General features: G+C 40.6%; 1 protein-coding gene across 2 annotated transcripts in view; it reads left to right on the top strand.

Annotated features, from left to right (window-relative positions):
* ndst3 (N-deacetylase/N-sulfotransferase (heparan glucosaminyl) 3) overlaps nt 1-21,168 on the top strand; it is a 70,338-nt gene that overhangs the window by 20,849 nt on the left and 28,321 nt on the right. For both annotated transcript variants that reach the window (XM_072462301.1, XM_072462302.1), the window contains exon 6: nt 3,869-3,997. In XM_072462301.1, the coding sequence (XP_072318402.1) occupies nt 3,869-3,997 (129 nt within the window). The remainder of the gene's footprint in view (nt 1-3,868; nt 3,998-21,168) is intronic.

The following is a 21,168-nucleotide window of genomic DNA, read 5'->3' as shown; positions in this document are numbered from 1 at the left end:
CATTTTTAAATATTTGAAGAAGGAGAAGAGAAACAAACAACTGATCAGATTAAAACAAAAGATTTAAGAGTTTGAAGACATGAAGAAAGTGCTTCGCAGATGCCGATGCCACAACATTTCTCTGTTACCGTTTTTCTCTTTAGTAAATGTTGTTCATGCTGCAAAATCCCACTGGAAACAGAAGAAGGACGTATGCAAATCAGACTGAATCCCACGGCTAAAGTAAAGCCTATTGTTGATAGTGTTGTTCGCGTTCAGTACAGCAGCTCTGTGAAGAAAGACCAGAAGAACGTCCGGATGTATGCGCTCTTGCCCTGCGTATGATACTGCGTTTGTTAATCAATGTGTGTACTCTGTATCGCACCGGTGATCGTCCCCGTGGAGAAGTTATGATTGCATATCCGCTGGGAAGCACGGATGTAGATTATAACCGTCTATTGTCGACCTGTTGCCGTCCATCCGTAAAAACGATACATCATACGACTTGGTAATATTACTCATATTAACATCAGGATTATTCAGTACTGAGCATGCTTTATTGACCGACAGCGGCAGAGTGGTGAGCAGTCCGGTCCATCCACGACAAGGTCAAGAGATTTATTTTTGCCCTTGCGTCAGCCTCCTGTGTGGGGACTGCGTTCTCTCCTCTCGTCCACGTTCTTAACTTCATACCGAGTCGAACAGAGGTCACTTTTTTGTATTAAACTCGCGCACTTTCACAAATGTAATTTCCCCATTTTTTATTCTTGTGTTTTGTTTCACAAGATAAGTACCTCAATATGGTTTCTATTGATAAGATAACACAAGTATACTTTACTTTCACGTTCCCTGCAGGAAGATGTGTCCTCTGTATTGTATTTAAAGGTCCATATCTACAATTTATTGATATTTCTAGAAATAGTTAGACACGGAGACACATATAGACAGCTTTTAACAAAATAATAAATACGTAATTTTACATACTGTTCTTCGAGTACACTTCATACTCAACTCAAATGAATTATTAACCGTTCATCCTCGAAACCGGTTGTGCGCTTTCAGTCCAGTTCGAGCATCCGCCTGGGCCTTTTGCAAGTCACTCGGTCAACTTTTCTTCACCTTTTACGTTCGGCTGGTGGATCTATTAGCGCCCTTCCTCTCCCCTCCTGTCTCTGCGAGGGCTTCCGTCCGTCTTAGTTTGCTCGGAGGAGGACAGGAGATTGTCTTAAGACTGTAAAGTTGGTGTAGTGCGTCTTCGGCAGGCGATTGAGAGCCACCCACTGGACCCTGGCACTATCAGAACAAATCAGACTGAGCTATGGCCAGTGCGTGTGTGTGTGTGTGTGTGTGCGTGTGTGTGTGTGTGTGTGTGTGCGTGCGTGCGTGTGTGTGTGTGTGTGTATTTCTTTTTAAAATGTGCTCTATCACTTTGAGCTATGGCCGTGCGGATAATTGGTTTGGTGAAATAGTGCTGAGTGTCTGTGGCGGTGCTTGGTGGCCTTCTCTCTCCCGCTCGGCTGTGGGCACGTGTTTTATGGACAAACCGATATCGCGGTGACTCAGTATTTCACGCTGACACTGCCCCACCAGGAGTTCACTATGACGATCCCCCCCCCCCCCCCCCCCCCCCACACACACCCCCCCACACCCCATTTTCCTCACGTCGGCGTCTTTAATTAAGTTAAATGAAGAGGAAAGCCATTTTGCTCCAGTTGTAACAGTCTTTTCCTCTGCTCGGCTGTTCGGATCAAAGTTTAAACTCAAGGAAACTACCGGCGAGTGTACTTTTTGTGTCAGGCCCAAGCTAAGATGTAAAGAGTACGTATACAATTAGATCGTTTTATTTATTATTTAGATGCTTATTCTATAACACAATCAGTCAGAATGTATTTGACAAAGTTTAATGTGGCCTGTCTGTGGTTTAAGTAGTAGTTTTGTAGTTTTTAGTCCTATGTTGTGTACGTTTAAATGGAATGGTCTTATCAGAGTTTAGAGATGAACTTGATGTTCCAGATGTTCTGCTCCGATCGTAGCTGAAAGAGAAGAGCAGCGTTGTAAAGAGATGTATAGAGTAAACACATTTCAGAACAAAGGATCATCTTTCCAAAGTTTTAAATTGACTGAAAAACTATCATTAAACATTTAAATACTAGTCCCTATTTTGTTTTTTTGGTTTGTATCCGATCCATTAGATAGGGCAAGGCAAGCCACTTGTATATGTATAGTACAATTATTATGGTAAAGAATAGTTTTTTCTGTTTGTTCTGACATATCTCTCACATATTTTATTCCACTTTCTTTTTAAAGCTAGAGTCGTATGTTGAAATGGTGGAGGTCAATCAGAATTCACACTTTTTTATAACAAACACAACAAAAATAAGAGCAGAAAAGAAACAAAAAAGGCAACAGTATATGATTAGCATGGAAGTGCTGGAGTATTTATGCCGTATGGAAATGTGCCCGCGTTGCCCCTCACATCCTGCCAAATGGCGCTCTTTCATATGCCTCGACTTTGCTCAAATTTGTCACCCGCTACTTAAAAGGAGCCTCTTTGGGAAAATGCTAATTCCTGAGAATAATTTTCCGTCCAGTAATAATTTCAGTCCAAATCCAATCCCTTTGTTGTTTGCGTCAAAGCAGAAAAGTTGTTCATTGGGAGGCAAGTAGAAGTGGAGGAAGTCTTAAAAGTAGAGCCTCAAGTAGTGTCACGATACTAACATTTCAAACTTAAAAGGGGTTTGTAGGTTTTCCTTGCCGAGAAGGAGGGTCTAAGGGCAGGGGATGCTGGGAAATGAGCAAATTTCCCATGAACATTGTTTAATCTGCTTTTCACTGTCGCGCTTCAACTGCTGTCGTGATTTTACAAAATAAATGGATGTGAAAACTCCATTCCGACACTATGGAATATACTCGATCCGCAATGCCAAATTTGATACCACTAAGATAATTAATAAATTATCTTTTTTAGGGCTTAAGGTTTTAGACAATAGCTTGATATTTTCAATTCAAAATAATAGTTTCTGATCGAGCTCAAGATCATTCCAAAACTGTCCAGGAAAAGTCAAAAATTGTCCTGTTCATGTATCTTTTTTTAGTATCAGTACTTGCTCAAATGAGTATTGGATTGTATTAATGTGGATGATATTAGTATTGATTATGATCTGATTATCGATATATTGACAACGCTTGCCTCAAGTATGAATTGGCTACAATTTCTGCTAATAATTGCCAATGTAATTTTAAAAAAAGCTCAAATGATACTTCTCCTTCTCTTCTCTTTTATACTTTCCTTCTCTTTGTCTTTATTTATCACCTCTCTTTCAAAGCAAATAGAATTCTAATGCAAATCACATTAAGTTATATAATATATTGGCTGTCATACGCTGGATTTTGATTTGTCAATAAAATGCCTCAAGCTCCAGGTTCAGTCTGATTAAAGGTTAAACATTATTGGACTTAGAGAGATTGCGAGCTCGAATTCCTTAATCAATACCACTGTGCAGAGAAAATGCAACCGCTACAACATACAGCTATAACGTTTTATAGCTGATGACAGTGTTCCATCGGTTTCCATCAGATTTAAATCCATTGTATTCCTTCGGCACAACGTGACCAAAGCCTCTAACAGTGGTTTTGTACATCCCTGTGTTGATCTTTACACATTTATGCCTTACACTGCTGACACAAGTGGGACTGGGCAGCCCTCTTAGCACTGGAGCGTCCATGTAGAAGATCAGCGCTCCATGACGACCTTCATGTGACTCGAAAATAGCTTGTCCTTTCCAGCAGACATTTTGGCCCCTGTAAAAAGCCCAGATAGAGTGCTAACCTGTCTGCTAGCTCTCTGTACGCTTGGGTGGTGCGCCCTAACCCGTGTCTGTGTACGTAGGTGCTGCCCCGACAGACGTGCGGCCTGTTTACGCACACCATCTACTACAAGGAGTATCCCGGAGGACCCAAGGAGCTGGACAAGAGCATCCACGGAGGAGAGCTCTTTCTGACCGTGCTGCTCAATCCGGTGAGTTCAAATGAGAATCACACAACTTTATGGGGTTTGAATGTATTGGTCCATATTTTAACTCTTTCAGTCTAATGTAGGGGAGGATAGGATAGATAGTGCAATGCTTTATTCTTACTAGAGCTATAAAGATATTCTGAATTTGATTTATGGCCTTTTTGTAATAAAAAGAGTTTTCTAGTTGACGTAAAATAAAATGTAATTGTTTTCAAAATGAGTAACTTCTGGCTTTACTTGAAATAGAGGTCCGGATCTCAATGGGTTCTTACCATCTCCTACTGAGTTGGTGTGTATTATCTTAGAGTTGGTGTTGAAATGTGTTGAAAATTAAATCACAAAACAAACTAGATAATTGCGAGTGTCTGGTGTCTGCGTCTCTCTCTCTCTCTCTCTCTCTCTCTCTCTCTCTCTAAAAAATAAAAAATTCCGCTGACACTCATAATGCCCCATTTATTTCACTGGGGGAAAAGTACTAATACTTTTAAAAATTCTGCAAAATGTACAAGTTGTTCAAATGTCAAAAGTAATAGCACACGTACTACTGCGAAAGCGATCGTAATGAGGTATAACATGTTGAAATCGATTGAAGCGTTAAGAAGTTGAAACTGGCTAAATGGAAATCATGGAAAATATAATAAATTGTAGGACATATAGTGTCTGCATGACATCATCACGCAGACACTCAATCATATGTTAAACTTCTGAGATATACAAAGAATAAGAAATATCCAAAATAGTGAGTTTACTGACAACTGTCACACTTAACAAAATGACCTAGAATGATCAGTTTTGCACTAAATAATTGTACTGTAATACGGGCCAGAAGAAAATACCGTATTTTCCGAACTATAAGTTGCACCTTTTTTCATAGTTTTGGCCAGGGTGTGATTTATACTTATACTTATATGTTGATACTTATACTCCGGAGCGACTTATATGTGACATTATTTGTTATTTTCACACTTGCAACCGCATTTCATACTCCAGTGCAATTATGTTTTTTTCTTCTCTATTATGCATTTTTTGGCTGGTGCGACTTATACTCCAGAAAACACGTTACTAGTTTCACATAGACGGGCACAGTAACTATTATCTGTTATTACAAAAATACAAAAAAGTGGCCAAGTATCATGTCATTTTACATTTCTGTTGAAACATAGACCCCCCTAAGATTGTTATGGAGTCTCTTCCTCACTAACGACTCAGGTTAAATCCATTCGGAGCATAAACGCAGCACAAGTTTGCATGAGTTGCTGTGTCATCTGCGTCTCCCTCGTACACACAACACAAAGAGAGATTTCCCCAGCTGTGACGTCTGAACCAGCAGCAGCCGCCCGAGTTCCCCTCGCGTTCCCTTGCTCCCCGTGCGAGCTTCATCCAGCCCGTGCCTTTTTGTCGTCGTCGATATTTTGCGCCTCAAAGACTCCCGGGCTCACACGCTCACGCCCGCACGCGGAGGTGGCTCGTATCTGTCTGGTTCGCCTTTTCTCTTCGTCAGCCGCCGCTCGTCGTCGCTTCCCGTCCCACTTTAAATTAGGTCTCGCCACAGGGGGGGCCGCTGTCACGTACACCGACAAACACCCCCTCTCTCACACCCCCGCTGCGCCCGTGTCAGCGCGCCTCCTGTACGCCTTTGAATTAAAGAACAGAATTAGGTTTTGGGTGGCAGTCGGGATGCGCGCGAGTGTACAAGCGCGGGATCCATACGTGGCTCTTTGTCTCTCTCGCCGGAAGACCACGCGGTGAGAAGAGGAGGGCGAGGAGAGCGAGGAGAAGTGTCAGAAGTTGGCAAACATCATAGAGTCGAGTGCGGCCTCCTCCTCCCCCAAAAAAAAGCAGTTTCAAACAATTCATCTTTCGCCCCGTCTGTCTTTTTATCAAGTGAGAGTCGATTGTTGTTGCAGTTGGAGGGCTTTGTCGGTTCCCGGACTCTTTCATCTATCTGAGCCGAGCGATAATAGAAAATAGTTGAGACGTGTAAAATGTCTATAAATAATCATTATGCGTTATGCTTGCTTGGTGTCATGGAATTAGACATACACCCGATGCTATTCCTTAACACATTGAGAACACAATTCAACTTAGAATATTAAACGACACAGAAACATCAGACATTTGTGTGGCATGCATGGGAGAAAACGCGGGGACTGTGTCAGCCAGGCCGTTGTAAGGAGCCTGGCTGACCCTCCTGCGTCTCACCCCCGCGTCTCACTCTGTTTTTTCCCATGCTGGTTGGTTTTATTAGATATTCTGGAATAGGCGGGTCACATTTCTCATTGGTCAGCCTCACATCAAGGCACTTGGTATTTTTCCGTAGAGATCAAGCCTGCAAGGGGGGGTGCAACTCCCCCCCTGGGGCAACATTCTTTGGCCCATCTTTACGACCCCTTCACAAACAAATGCTGTCACACACCCGTTCTTCTCTTAGACTAATGATGCAGATAAAATATCACTATTATGCAGATAAAATACATCACAGAAATATAATCATATATTCACATTTTATCACATTTCCCTCCTGTTTATCAAAGCATTAGTCACTGTATCATATGCCAAACACATTACTCATTTCAGTTTTCAACATGTCTTTCATATTGTTGTTAAAATGACACTTTTACACTTAAAAAATAATGCACATTTCTCAAACATTGAACACACTTCTTTTCTCTCGGCCCACAACATTTCTACTGCATTACTGTCCTAAATTTTGAGTCAGATTGGTCAATCTCTGTAATTTGACAAACAGACAATTTATCTTGTCTATAATTTGTGCGGTGTGATGGGAAATATAGAAGTACAAGCGGAAAGCCCTTAAACCCGCTGCTCTGTGGTCAGTCAGTTTGACTCGTCAGGGACCTCTGGACACCCCAATAGAATCAAATACGTAGTATCAGGTGCTACTGGGACCAGATTGTCCACTAACCTCTCGACCTTGACCCTGCGGTATGGTTCTGGGTGATGCTGGTCTTTGTTATGACCATGGCTGGCCACAAAAGGGATACATAGGCACAACGTCCCACAAGTGTCCCCACATCACCATACGTCCTCTCTTGGTTTCTTAAGAGACCTCCTCCCGCTGCTCGCTTTGCTCACACCTATGACACATATGAACTGGTACATTTCCCATCTCAATTCATAATCTCATTAACATTACATGTAGTTATGTTGTAGCAGATAAAAAAGAACTCTCTTAGTTAGTGCAAACAACTGTGGCTGTATAATATGCCATTGTGTTTCTTCAGCCTCTGTCATGTCAATTATACATTGTACATTATCACACATCATGCATTTCATAACCTTTCAAGTTGATCACTTATTTTCTTCCCTCTATTCCAGGTCTGTGTATGTTTCATTTCCCGGTAAACACAGTTGTGTATGTTGATCGATTGTCCCGATTGTCCCGATTGTCCCGATTGTCCGGTGCATAATACAGGTGTTCAGCACCCATATTACCGTCATCACTTGATGATGATAACTGTTGATTCTTTTCACAGAGTATGGTACTCTGCGCACCGTAGCCTCTGTCTCTCGTTCATCGTAGCAGAGTATCGTACTCTACCGTAGACTCTGGACAAAACTCATACAAACGAAGTCCTGCGTCTGCGATGTTATGGATCTGCCGCTGTGTTGTCCAGACATTTCTCAACATTTCCCATGAGAGCACCCATGTTCTCGTCCCTCCCCTGGTCGGTGTGAGGACGACACGGTGTGGCTCCGTCCACTTTGCTCCGTCCACCTGGCTCGTCTCTGTAAACACCACATCTCCAACACGTTCTGCTGTGGTGATAAACAAAGTCTTTTCGACAGTTCAGTGTATTTCAAACAGTTTTCTTGTTTACAATTTTTTTTTAGTAATTATTGATTCGGAATATTTGTTTACACGTACATATCCCTCCTTTTTGAGATATTGAATTCCCATTTCTCAAACTACTACATTTAAACAAAATTCAATAATCCAGATAGTTTACAACGTTCACTAATCCAAGATGTAATCAAGGAAGAGATGGAATTGCGTCTGTCACTCCACTCCGCAATGTCACCTCTTGACCTTTCACAGTTCAGCGGTCACATCCCTGGCTGAGCCCCCCCCTCCACGGCGCTGGGCCCCCACCCTGTGTGTCTGTAATCCGACACTGCCTCTGCGATCTGTAACTTGTAAATCTGTTTTATCACCATTTGTTTCAAACTCCAAATGTTTCAAACTCTAAATGTTTCAAACTCTAAAAGTTTCAAACTCTAAAAGTTTGGTCTCCACGTTTGCGCGCGTATGTGTGTGTGTGTGTGTGTGTGCAATACAAATACATCAAACAATAATAATTATCTCAATAATTCCCCCGTTGAGCTGGCCATAAGGGTCAGTTCACAACTTAAAATTCTTCACATAATTAACAATTTCACATCTCCTCTGTTTGTGTGGCCTGAATAAAGTCACACATCTAATGTAATATGTGCTAATCTTCTATATGTGCTTCAGGTGAGTTTCAAACTCGATCTCTCACACCTGCTCATGTGGTGCGTTACAAACATTGTGTATTAGTTTGTTCTAACAAGTCTATATGTGTATAAAAATCAAAATGATTCTAAACCTTCCCCTGGTTATAGTTTTCACTATCTTCAGGTAATCTGCGGGTCTCGTAATGTATTCTTCTGCATTACACTCCTCCCCCCGGGTCCGTCCTGACTCCGTCCTGAGTCCTGTCCAGATTCTTTGCCAGTCAATAGCCCCTGTTATCTCTGGCTATCTTTATGACCCATATCCTCCCATGTCCCCCCACTTCTGCATCAATTGCCTTAGTTAATGACACACAGTCATGTCTTTCCAAGGAGGACATCGGACGTCACTATTTAACTTATTCCCTCGCTTACGTCTACATGCAATACGAGGTTTCCTCATGATAATACAAATAAATAAGTTACTGATATAACTTTTACTATCACTTTACTTACTACTCATTCTACTCCTATGTCCAAAAACATCAGTCGTCACTCATTTACCCACATTATCACTTCCAGGCCTGTGCCTGTATTTGATCCTAAATTTAAAAACACTTCTGTCTTTTCGTCCTGTACTTTCATCTAGTCATGCATTATGGTTACATATTAAGTCCAAAAAGATAATTTTGTCATGTCCAATAATAAAACAAAACAAAACAAAACGTAGCTTTGTTCTGTGCACTCAAAAAACACGATACCATAAAAACACAACTTTTGTCTTCTATGTCGGGGACAGGAAGTGTCCTGTCTGTGATCATCACATTCCCCCAAAATATTGGCCATCTATAAAAATCTGAATTCATCTTCATCTCTTATCAAGTTTAATGAAATCTTTATAATTGATTGTTGTCAATCAAACAAAACCCTAAATTTGTTGAAATACAGAGCTCTCAAATACTAAAATTTAAAACCAGCTGGGTTTAATTCCTAATTTCATCAGTTCAGAGCGTCCTCTGAACTGCTTTCTTCCCTTCCTCCTGCCTTGTTGACCCCCCTTATCTCCCCCTCTCTGCCACGTCATCTGAGCACGCTGGAAGTCTCCCTCCAAAATCCTCTTATGACTTTTCCTTTGTCTTTTTACAGTTTGGGGTGATAATTTTGGCATTATGTGGTCTCGGTCGTCTGAGAGAAATGCTACTTGCTTTACAGTCACGGTCAATGTCAAGCTTCTAGAGAAAATTCCATATTAGATTCCTCCGGACATAAACGTGGTGTTTAAGATTCACCCGTGACTGCAAATTTTAGATCTCTCAGAATAACGCCTTGTGACCCTTGTATGATTAATTGTGATTCTCACACTCGTTAGTGAATCACTTATTAATCCTCATTCACACATTCACACTTCTCTCTTACTTACTTCGCTCGTGCACAGCGCTTACATTCACACATATTTCCTCAGTAATATTAAACTGGGTATTTCCTCAGTAATACCTAAACTGCGTATTTCCTCAGTAATATGAAACTGGGTATTTCCTCAGTAATACCTAACTGCCTAAAATATTTCCTCAGTAATATGAAACTGGGTATTTCCTCAGTAATACCTAACTGCCTAAAATATTTCCTCAGTAATATGAAACTGGGTATTTCCTCAGTAATACCTAACTGCGCATAAAAGCATACAATATTTTTCCAGTAAATATCAAACTAATGCATAAAAACGTTTTATGGCTAACTCTTTTTCACACACAATGTTTTGTCTGACCTTCTTTGTCGCCTGTGTTCTCCTGCTGCTTCGAAACGACGCGCTCTCCTCGCGGAGACTGAGGTGCGATGGGCGGCCACGGGAAAAGTGGACTTCCTTTTAGCTGTGCACAGACTTCACCGATTCACCCGTCAATCTCCGCGAAGGGGCTGCTTGTCATCCGGCTCGAAGGACCAGAAGATGTCATGGAATTAGACATACACCCGATGCTATTCCTTAACACATTGAGAACACAATTCAACTTAGAATATTAAACGACACAGAAACATCAGACATTTGTGTGGCATGCATGGGAGAAAACGCGGGGACTGTGTCAGCCAGGCCGTTGTAAGGAGCCTGGCTGACCCTCCTGCGTCTCACCCCCGCGTCTCACTCTGTTTTTTCCCATGCTGGTTGGTTTTATTAGATATTCTGGAATAGGCGGGTCACATTTCTCATTGGTCAGCCTCACATCAAGGCACTTGGTATTTTTCCGTAGAGATCAAGCCTGCAAGGGGGGGGTGCAACTCCCCCCCTGGGGCAACATTCTTTGGCCCATCTTTACGACCCCTTCACAAACAAATGCTGTCACACGCCCGTTCTTCTCTTAGACTAATGATGCAGATAAAATATCACTATTATGCAGATAAAATACATCACAGAAATATAATCATATATTCACATTTTATCACACTTGGGGGTTTTGCATGCTACATCCTGGCACCTTACTGAATCTTGGACAAAACAGGGGAAATTAGTAGTTGCTAAATGTTAATCACAGCTTCCGTTAAACTATATTATTCAAATGACTCCATCTGCATGATAGTGGCAATCATCAAGAGGACGGTTTAGTATGATCTTAACGACTTAAAGGAGCACTTTGCAACTTTCTATGATGGACGGTCCGTTAGTATGTATGTTATTGCTTTTCTAAGAATGTTTCACAGTATGGCATTAAATTCTAGACAAGCCGGTGACTCAAAGAGACAAAGGACTGAGCTCGCTGATCGTAATAATGCGTGTTTTTCAAGATAATTTTGAATGAATGAAATGCAAGGTTGACATTGAAGTTGAATGTCACACTGTGGAACGTCCCAGGCAAAACAACGACACCTCATCTGAGACACAGGCAGGTTGTGTGAACACAATTGCTGCGTGTCCTTCCCCGTTCTAATCCCCCATTCACACTATCCCGTCCAATAAAGCCAAAAGCCTTAAAAGAAAAGAAGAGAGACGCCAGAAAAGTGCTTCTTTAAACCGTGCAAGGTCAGCGCTTATGATATTGTATAGTTTCATGCTATTCAGCCAGCATTACATTATTAGTTTTAGTTTTAGTTGTATTTATTTTTGCTTTATTCTTACACCCTTGGTTCAATAAAGACCTCATCAGCATTTCTTTACTCAACACTCTTAACATTAGCTGTGCAGAATAGAAGTCAACAAGTGCGGACTTTGAAAACTGGGGCGTTCACGCAGCACACTCTTCCATAGACTTTTCTTCTCAACATCCGCTGTCAAAAGAGACAATAACAACCCACAAACATCTTAGCCCGCGGCACGGTTGCATCCGCTGTCTTCACTGGTCCAACAGTGTGTGGGTATGGCTCCAAGCTGTGCCCGCCTTCTCACATCGCTTTACTTTTCCCTTTGCCTGTTGTTAAAGTGCAACTAGCTCACCACAGTATCCAAAAATAAGAGTAATCTACCCTTAACAGACGTACAGCGCTGCCCCCTGCTTCTCGATACATATTGTATTTCCCGTTCGTTAAGTGTTTACGTTTTCCTCAGCAAAGTCAACAGCTTTCTGAAATATACAGAAAGTATAAAGTGGCTTGTGTTGGGTGAAAAGTCGCGGTTTAATTTACCTCTTCCTGTCCGAGGGATTGCTGAATTGTAACTGTGTGTATTGCTAAGTGAGACAAATTGCATGAACAGCAGGGGCCGCTGGGAAAATGCGGCAGACAAAACAGTCAAAAAAAGGAGGAAAAAAAGAAAAAAATCTTCCTACTAGGCATTCTGCGCTTGTGTCCAGGGACCGTACAGTAAATGAAAAGTGGCGTGGGCCGAGGTTTGTTGAAGAAGATTTGTCGTAATTATAATTTGGTTTTGACGATAACCCAAGCTGACTTTTTCGGGGGACCTTGACTGATTAATTATCAAACCTGAAATGCCAAGGTTTGCAACTTGTGACGGAGCACTCAAAATGCCGAGTTACAAGAAGAAATGACCAGCCTGAAATGATAAACCCATAAAATAAAGTAAAGTATGTCAATTCCTAAATAAAATTGTCAATCGTTTTTCAAGATTGTCCTCTCCCAGTAGTTTTTGTCGTGTTCCAAGTGTCAAGTTTGAAAGTGTATTATTTAACAGCCTTATAAATCGTGCACATCATTTTACAGCAGAACACAATTGCTGTCTGATGATGAATAGTGCTGCTGCGGCTGCTGCGCGCTTTTTGTAATGACAACAGCTGAGCATTGAGTGGCTTTATTGCAACTGCTCTTAATTATGGTTTATGTTTTATTAATCGTGCTCATTATGGCTCATTATAATAGTGGAACTCATTTTAATAGCAGCTTAGACCAGGTAATCGTTGCAAAGGCTGAAAGCTGAGGTTCCTGCTTTTCACTCTGCGACAGGAGGAAGGAGGTGATGTCAAACGTGTCCCTAGTTCTCACAAACGCTTGGGCACATTGTTAATTAACGCATGCTCTTATTTCTGGCACACGCAAGACGGGGACGTGAAACTGGGGTGGATCACCCAGGCACAGCCAATCAGAGTGCTGCTTTCATCTTTTACTTCTGGCTTGACGAGAAACACAATGTTTTATTGTTTTAAAATATAGAGACTTCAACTGTAAATGTGTGTAGATTTTAAGCCTTTTTTTTATTGTTATAACTTATTCATTGTTTTATTGTTTTATGTTGCATCGAATCACCAAGACAAGTTCCAATGTCTGTGAATTTTGTTAACTGACAATGACAATAAACCTTTTCTGATTCTGAGGTAAACAAGACACTTTATATTCTAACCTTTAACATTTAAAACACGTGGTTTATTCCAGGGTTTATAAGAAAGCATTGAAACAAAGGCATATGACCTAGCTGTCCACGGTAACGGTTTAGGAATATGGATATCTTGTATAAGTGGGCATATTGACAGTTTAAAATGTCATTAGATATTTTTCAAACTATACCAATGACACTAGTCAGACGGTTTTATGACAATCCATCAGCGGAGAAATATCACATTATACACATTATTGTTCGGAAGAATATACTGCCAGTTTCTGTTCGTTTTGTTTGCAATTTTCTCCCACCTTGAGTTTGTTGTTGGTGGATTCTGAGTTTGCAATATAATGGAGCGTAACTAATTCCAATTAGATGGCAGGTTACCCTCTTCTAGATGAACTTCCAAATCAGGCTTACGTGGCATTTTTGCATTAACCGTTCGTCTCCAGGTGTCCTCCAAACCAAAAATAGGCAACCGCTTTCACAAATTTGCAAATATGTCCATACTCACATATGAAGCCAGTATTTAGTCCGTCACTATCTTGCCATGTGTCGTGACTCTGTATGCATGAGTCAGATGCAGGGGCCATCTCCTGCCGTTCTCTATATAGCTCTTTAAAATCATTGCGGCTTTATTCAGTGAAGTGCAGGCGTCATATCACCGGCAGTGAACAGAAGCAGCCATGAGTAATCACTGCATGTGCCTTCTCTTATATATTACAATAAAAAACTGCTCTTGAAAGCTGCGGACAGGCTGAAGCTAATTGTAATTTTATTAGCTATTTACACCAGCTTTTGTCCTTCTCTTCCAGGCGCCCGTTTCCTTAATGTGTGTAATGAGAGATGAAACTGGTCTTGTTGTATCTCTTAATGAAGAGGCCTATTAAACATAAAAGCAAATTAAACACTAAACTGGGCTATTTTGTGTTTTATTTAACGCGTACATTAAATCCCATGTGCTGCGCAGTATATTACCGTCAAATCTAAATCGTTAGTATCTAGCAATTAAGGCTGCAATTATTTAAAGGGGCATTCATTGATATTCAACAGCTTATCAAGTCGCGGGTGACATCACTTTGGGCCTTAGGCGGGGTTCACTCTGGACATGGGCTTGCAGGGTGAACACAAAGACCATTCACTCTCACATTCATTCGCTAGGGGCAATTTAGAGTTGACACTTTACCTAACATGATCACGTGATGCTGGTCTGGGGAATCGAACCCATGATCTCTTTATCAGGCGGCGAGAGCCCTTGTTACAGCGGCGTTTCCACGTCATTAGTTCACTCAAAGTTGTTTTCTGAGTCATTCCTGCATGTTTGAGTAGTCTCGCAAGTGACTCAAATGCTCAGAAAAGTGCTGTTTTCACCTACCCCCTATTCCCACCCACATTCCTGTCATGATATTTTGAAGTAATTACACTATGATAAATGACAATCTGATAGTGAATGGCACATAAATGTTAATCCACTGCTTGTTACGGATACATGTCGTTACGGCGAGGCGGGGCTTAAAGTGACCTGTTACTTATGCACAACACCGATAAGACTAAGTACCTGAAAAAGGTATAATATGTCTCCTGTAAATAATTGAATATAATATAAATACCAAAAGGCACGACTTTTTATGAAATATATGGAACTTTTAAAACAATAATCTGTTTGTGAGTACACTGTGAACTGAATATTTATTAATGAACATAAACTGCAAATCAAATCACAGTACTTATTTGTACCGATATTTTTCTTTCAAAAATGTGCAGCCCTAACACACACAACAACAAAAACAAAGAAATACCCAATGGGTCAATTCACTCTCTTTTCTTATCTTTCCATTTGCTCTGGCTTTTATTAGCGTGTGCACTCTCAGCCGCTAATCAATAGTGTTTCGTAGCTTTAAATGCCTGGGGGTATTGCTATTGTTTGATGATCTGCACATTGGTAACATTGCCACTTTCCATTTGATGACTTTTACAGCCGCTTTAGCCGGCAACATGGGGCTGCTTTACATGCATGTGGTGTCCATATGCAAACATAGATACCACAACCGGAGTTAGGAGCAAATCACTCATCATTAGGCTCTCTTTTCACCCAAAACAAAGGACAGAAAATACTGAAAAAAAAGCAATAAACATGTTCATAAGGTTAATAATTTAATTTTCCATTCCACGACTTTCTATTGCATACGTGTGTCGTGTCCTTACGTTTAGTTACATGTGGACACTTCCATGATTCTGCATCCGACATCACTAAGCTCCCTCATCTCGCCTAAGCGTGACGATCGATTGGACGACCTCGACTCTGCAAACAGCCAATAGGCCACCAGTCACTCCCCAATAAATGTCCACATAGAGAGGCGCGTAGATGGAGGGATGGGGAGGCAGGAGAAAGCGGCGATAGGGCGAGGGCAGGGTGAGAAGGTGGCAGACGGATTGAGATTTCATTTTCAGGTCACGGCGTCTTGCGTCGCTTCAGAATCCCGACACACAGACACGTGGGGGGGGGGTAATGTGTGTGTGTGCGAGGAGAGAGCTGACATAAGCAGGGCTGGAGACATATATCAGGTCTGACATTTAGCGCTTAGCTCTGCCACTAAGCTTATTAGCCAAACACCAAATATCAGATCCCTCCTGGATCCATGCTTTTTTACAGCCAACAGAGAATTCAGAAAACCTGCTGTTACATAGATTAAGCATTAATAAACTATAATAACATTTACTATTATTATATTTAGCCTATTCAAGTTTGTCATTATCCATGAAATACAATGATATGTAATTTATGAAATCACATGCGTCCCAACACTATAAGCCCAAACCAAATGCACAATGATGTCAACTCATTTCATGTTATCTTTTATTCTATTTGATATCTAATGTTATTCAGGGTGGTCCTTACAACTTTACCAGTAGTAGGTGGTTTTATTTAAGGATACAAGCTGAACTATAACTGACTAATTGAACCAAAGTGGTCAGATGGGGCTGTGTTTGTCTGTCGACTGCGATATTTTTTGTTTGACATGCGTAATATATGATATAGGTTCTTCAATCTACATAAAGATTCAGTCACGTCAAATTGTCAATGATATGCTTGGGTCTTTTCAATCAAGAGAAGAAAAAATAGTAAATGCAAACTCCAATGTTCAAATATAAATAATAGAAATGATAAAATCAACAAATAAATACAATTAAAACCAAAGAAGAAAGAAATAATAAGTAAAGGGTTTTCACAGATCCATGGCGTGAACTAAACTCATTTACAATCTTCACAATCTGTAAAAGTACAAAAAAAATACAAACAATACACAGTGTAAGGCCAACATGTTTGCAAGGCCCCACACCTCCCTCAGCCTTTGTCAGCCGTGTTGACTTAAGATCACATTTGTGTTCACATCGCGTGTCGTTCTCTCAGAGTTCTATTGCTTGTCACTTGGAAGATGTGGTGGTTCATCTATCCGTGTACCGCAAACACTTGCTCAAAAATTACCACGCGTTACTAAAAAACAGTGAGAACCGGCTGAATGGAAAATTAGGAACTGTGCCCAGAGAAATGAATTAAAATCATTTGCAGAATGGACGCTCCGCTTTCAATTATGCGCTGATGAGAAGGAGCGCCGAAAGACAGACTGGCAGGGCGAGCGATATAGAAAGGGAGGGCTGTGTAGTTCCTTTTAGTAGCAATAAAATGTATGTGGAACTAAGTGGACTGTAATGGGAAGAAGACCACAAAGGTTTATTTTTTTTTCTCCCAAAGATGGCCCACACTCTGAAGAAAGAAATCATCTTGTTAGCGAATTACGATGTGGGGGAGTTAACCTACATCAATAGTGTGCTGGGTAGCAGGCTACACAGTTAGCATAGTAATTATAGTGGACTCATAGACTAGAGATTTAGAAGATGAAAAGTGTGCGATCTGATGGAGCTGGAAGTAGCATCGTTTTTAAAGTCGGGAAAAAATTGGCAAGGTTTCCATGTGATACCAGCATAAGGCAATGTGATTTTTGGCACTTGAAATAACATTTATTATCTTGTTTTGACAAAAATCCCAAAAATAATGGCTTTATTATAGACAAAATACTTAGTTTATAAAGAATCTTGGCTGTTGGAAATAATTAAGGATTGGCGATATATCGGTTCCAGTTCAGGCCAATACAAGCAGGTTTTCACATACTGTATATATTCACTGATATTTGGCCTTTAGATACTTGGGCGGTGCCCCAGTTTGTGTTTGCCCATATGACATTCACAGATTGCTGTGTTGGGAAATAACTGAATACATGTACCACAAATACATGTCGGTACAGTTACTCTTTCATTTGGTGGTGTTCAGAATGCAGTTACTTTTGTAAAATCTTGAGAAATAGATCACGTATTTTATCATGAAATTTAGGCTTCAAACTGCACTGATTTAGTAAGAAAAAATAGAAAACGCAACTCTTATAGTGTGTGCATGTGCTATTTATCCTTCTCTAATTTCTGATAAAGGTTCTCTTAACTTATAAATAAATGCATAACAAGCGGTGAAACAAAAAGCTGTTTTAATTCTATGTCATGTTTTCACACTCTAATATAATGCAACTCAAAGTATTCAGAATAAAGTACTCTAAACAAAGTAATGAAATGCAGGTATTCAATATTCTGTACCTAAATTCATTTTCAAAGTATTCTTACCAACACAACCAGATTGTCCTCAGTTCCTCAGATTTGTCAGATTTGAACAGACTAATCAGTAAAAATTAACAATTAGGCTAAAAATGTGACGATATCTTTACACAATCATGCTACAAATAATGTTATATCCCAAATAAATCCATTTTGTTATAATTTTTACTGTGCTAAAAGTGAAATGCAAATTTGTGATCTGTATTTCAACTTGAGATAGATTTGTGGGCTTTTCTGTGGGTTTTAAAATCAAAATATTGGAATCAGCAAATATTGATTATCAACACTGCAGCAATTCATATGTCAGATATCGGTATCGGTATCGGTAATCCATATCGGACCATCCCTAAAAAATAGTAGCATTTCGGAATTTTCATTATTGAAGTCACTTAAGTATAAAATGTAGCGTCATATTATTATTTTGTTTTTAGAAAGAATATTTGTCTGGATTTTTCTCTGGATATTGATAAAAACAACTGCAGCATAATTCCTTTATGTTCATTAGCAACTAAAATGTCATGATACTATTGTGATTCTTTGGTTTAGCATTTTCATCAACCCTTTCACCTCCCCCATACAGTTTTGCCTCACAACTTTGTCTCAACCGCAAAAGTAATTTCTCCAAAGGCGGCGTGACGTTCAGAAGGATTGGAACATGGAGCACACTCAAAAACATGTCCGATGTTGACTTAATCTTGGACATTGATTCTGTGTTTGTGTGTTTTTGGACGACATGCCCAGACTGACATGCTTCATCAGAGCATCTAGGTCAGTGTGAGATTGAAAAGGACAGAGCGGAAGAGAAAACAGGAAATAACATCAAGTGACTTTGGGACAGATGACAAAGTGAGACGATGGGACGGATTAAAATGAATAGAAAATAATGATATAATTATATTTTAAAGCAGGATTAAAGCCTATGATATTAAATGCGCAAGAGGAGGTCATTTCAGTAATTAGACTACATGAAATCGGAGTATAGCTGTGTTTACCACAGCAGCTGAAGGACTAGCAATGGGAATTGCTGAGGAAATCTTTCAAGTGCTACTTTTTTTTTTTGTGTAGATGTTGCATCAGTTATGATCAGTGGTGGTACTTGTGTTACTTAAAGGTGGTATCGACGATTTTTTTCAGCAAATTTTTTATCATATTTCCTCGTGGCGTGGATAAATCATTTGTCCTGCCACGTATCAATCATAAAACGCACCTACCGCTCACCTGCAGCCGCGTCAGGCTCGTCCCCACGTTTCCGCGTGCCTAAGCGCATGGATCTATCATAATATAGTTCCCTCAGTGTACGGGGCAAAATGAAGACGGAGAAAGACTGTTCGAGCTGACGCAGAAGTGGACAGAAATCTACGGGAGACGATCGATGCGATGCGCTCCGTTGCGCTAATAAACAAACGCACGTGTGTGTTGTATCAGTCCGCACGGGGGAGTGGCATGCGCACTTCCACCTGCGTTCTCAAATCGCCGAAAAATTGTCCATACCGCCTTTAAGTAAAAGTACAGATACATGTTCAAAGATTACTCAAGTAAAAGTATAACTTTAAACTATTTACTTAAGTAATTGTGCCTGTTAAAATTGTACTTGTAGTGAATGTAAATGTAGTAATGTTGACAAAGAATTTAGCAATCTTTGGTGAACAAAGTAGATATAATTGGGCTCAAATGCTAATTAAAAATAAAAAAAAAAAAACTGTGAAATATGACTTAATTAAAGTACATATAAAAATGCTACATAGTACAGATACTTTTATTTTTGTACATTGCTGGCCTTTAAAACAATGTCCCACGTGTGTGTTGATTACAAGACAGACCACTGCAGTTTAGCAGCACCTCTTCTGTTATGCATTATTCACAAACTGCTGGATCAACCCTTTACTTTCTCCATGGCGTAGCCGTAGTGCACCTTGGAAAAGGCCTGTCAAGCCCAGCGTTCCCCAGGGCCCAGACACCAGCCCTGCTCCGTGCCACAGCCGCCCGCAGACAGGTGGAGGAGCCTCGGGTTCTATTCACACATACTCCGCTCCTCTAGTGCTTTGTTTCTCTACGAGGGCACTTGGTGCACAATCACCGTTCTTACGTTGTCTGGATAACGTTTACTACAGCCCCAGTAGTGGCCTGAGGAGCTGTGCGCTCTGGGACGCTACTGATTTACGCATTTACTGAATTCTGCAGAACATAAACAACAGCAACCTGTCCTCAACGCCCCCAGGTGCATAGCACAAGGTCCGGAGCACAAGGTCCGGAGCACAAGTTCCGGAGCACAAGGTCCGGAGCACAAGGTCCGGAGCACAAGGTCCGGAGCACAAGGTCCGGAGCACAAGGTCCGGAGCACAAGGTCCGGAGCACAAGGTCCGGAGCACAAGGTCCGGAGCACTGCTCAACAAGCACTTAATGCTGTGTTGTAAAACATTCAAACAAAGAACTCATATGAACGGTGATATTATAACAAACAAAGTTTAGAAGGATGAAAAGGCAGAAGTCGAGGGAGCAGATTAATGGTGAAAATAGTCCGAGACTCCTTCACCTGCTGCGGTCTGAGCGTGGTCAGTGTCCTGCCCAGAGCCCAGGAGCTGAGCTCCGCACGCAGGCCATTAACCAGAAGGACACGGGGCATTGCACGGGGGAAATTATTGTTTGTGATGTTTAAAAAGCTCCCATTATAAAGTTCAACATCTATTATGGGCTTTTGTGTCAACTTTTAAACTCATAAAAACGCCATTTGTGTCCTGGCCGTGGTGCTGAAAGTGAATTGCGTTTCTGTGTCACTTTGGAAAGATTCGACAGTGGCCACTAAATTTGTAAAATGTTGACTTTATCCTCATAATGTTAAGAATTTATTCTTGTAAAATTATGATTTTTAATCTCTTAAAATTATGACTCTAATCTTATAATATTATGTTTTTTTAATTTCGACTTTATTCTCATGAAATTACGAATTAAATGTCGAAATGTTATGAGTTTATTCTCATAAATGTAAAACTTTTTTCTGGCTTCGGCTTTAATCTCAGTAAATGATGATTTTACTGTTGTCTTGTAGTCCTCGCATACTTTTTATCATTTGGAATGGCCCTTATACTCTGTCGTAGTCGTAGTAAACAGCACTGTAGAGTTTACACCAGGTTTAGTGCCCAAACAGCCAACACTGATCAATCATAGCATACATTTATTTTCCTATTTCATGCTGATACTATATTGATTTATTAGGCATTGCAGTTCTGCAGCACACTACATTTGTAGAACTGCCAACTCTCCTAAAGTTGTTACAAAAACACAGTCTCCGGCAACAATGATGCGGGTTGTGTTTTTGGGTCTGTTT

This window comes from Eucyclogobius newberryi, unplaced genomic scaffold (genome assembly GCF_026437365.1).
Source record: "Eucyclogobius newberryi isolate DKJ021-1_F unplaced genomic scaffold, fEucNew1.0.hap1 SCAF_4, whole genome shotgun sequence".
In the NCBI taxonomy this organism is placed as follows: domain Eukaryota; kingdom Metazoa; phylum Chordata; class Actinopteri; order Gobiiformes; family Gobiidae; genus Eucyclogobius; species Eucyclogobius newberryi.
Note: the sequence above shows the minus strand (reverse complement) of the source record. Positions and strands in the feature narration are given on the sequence as shown.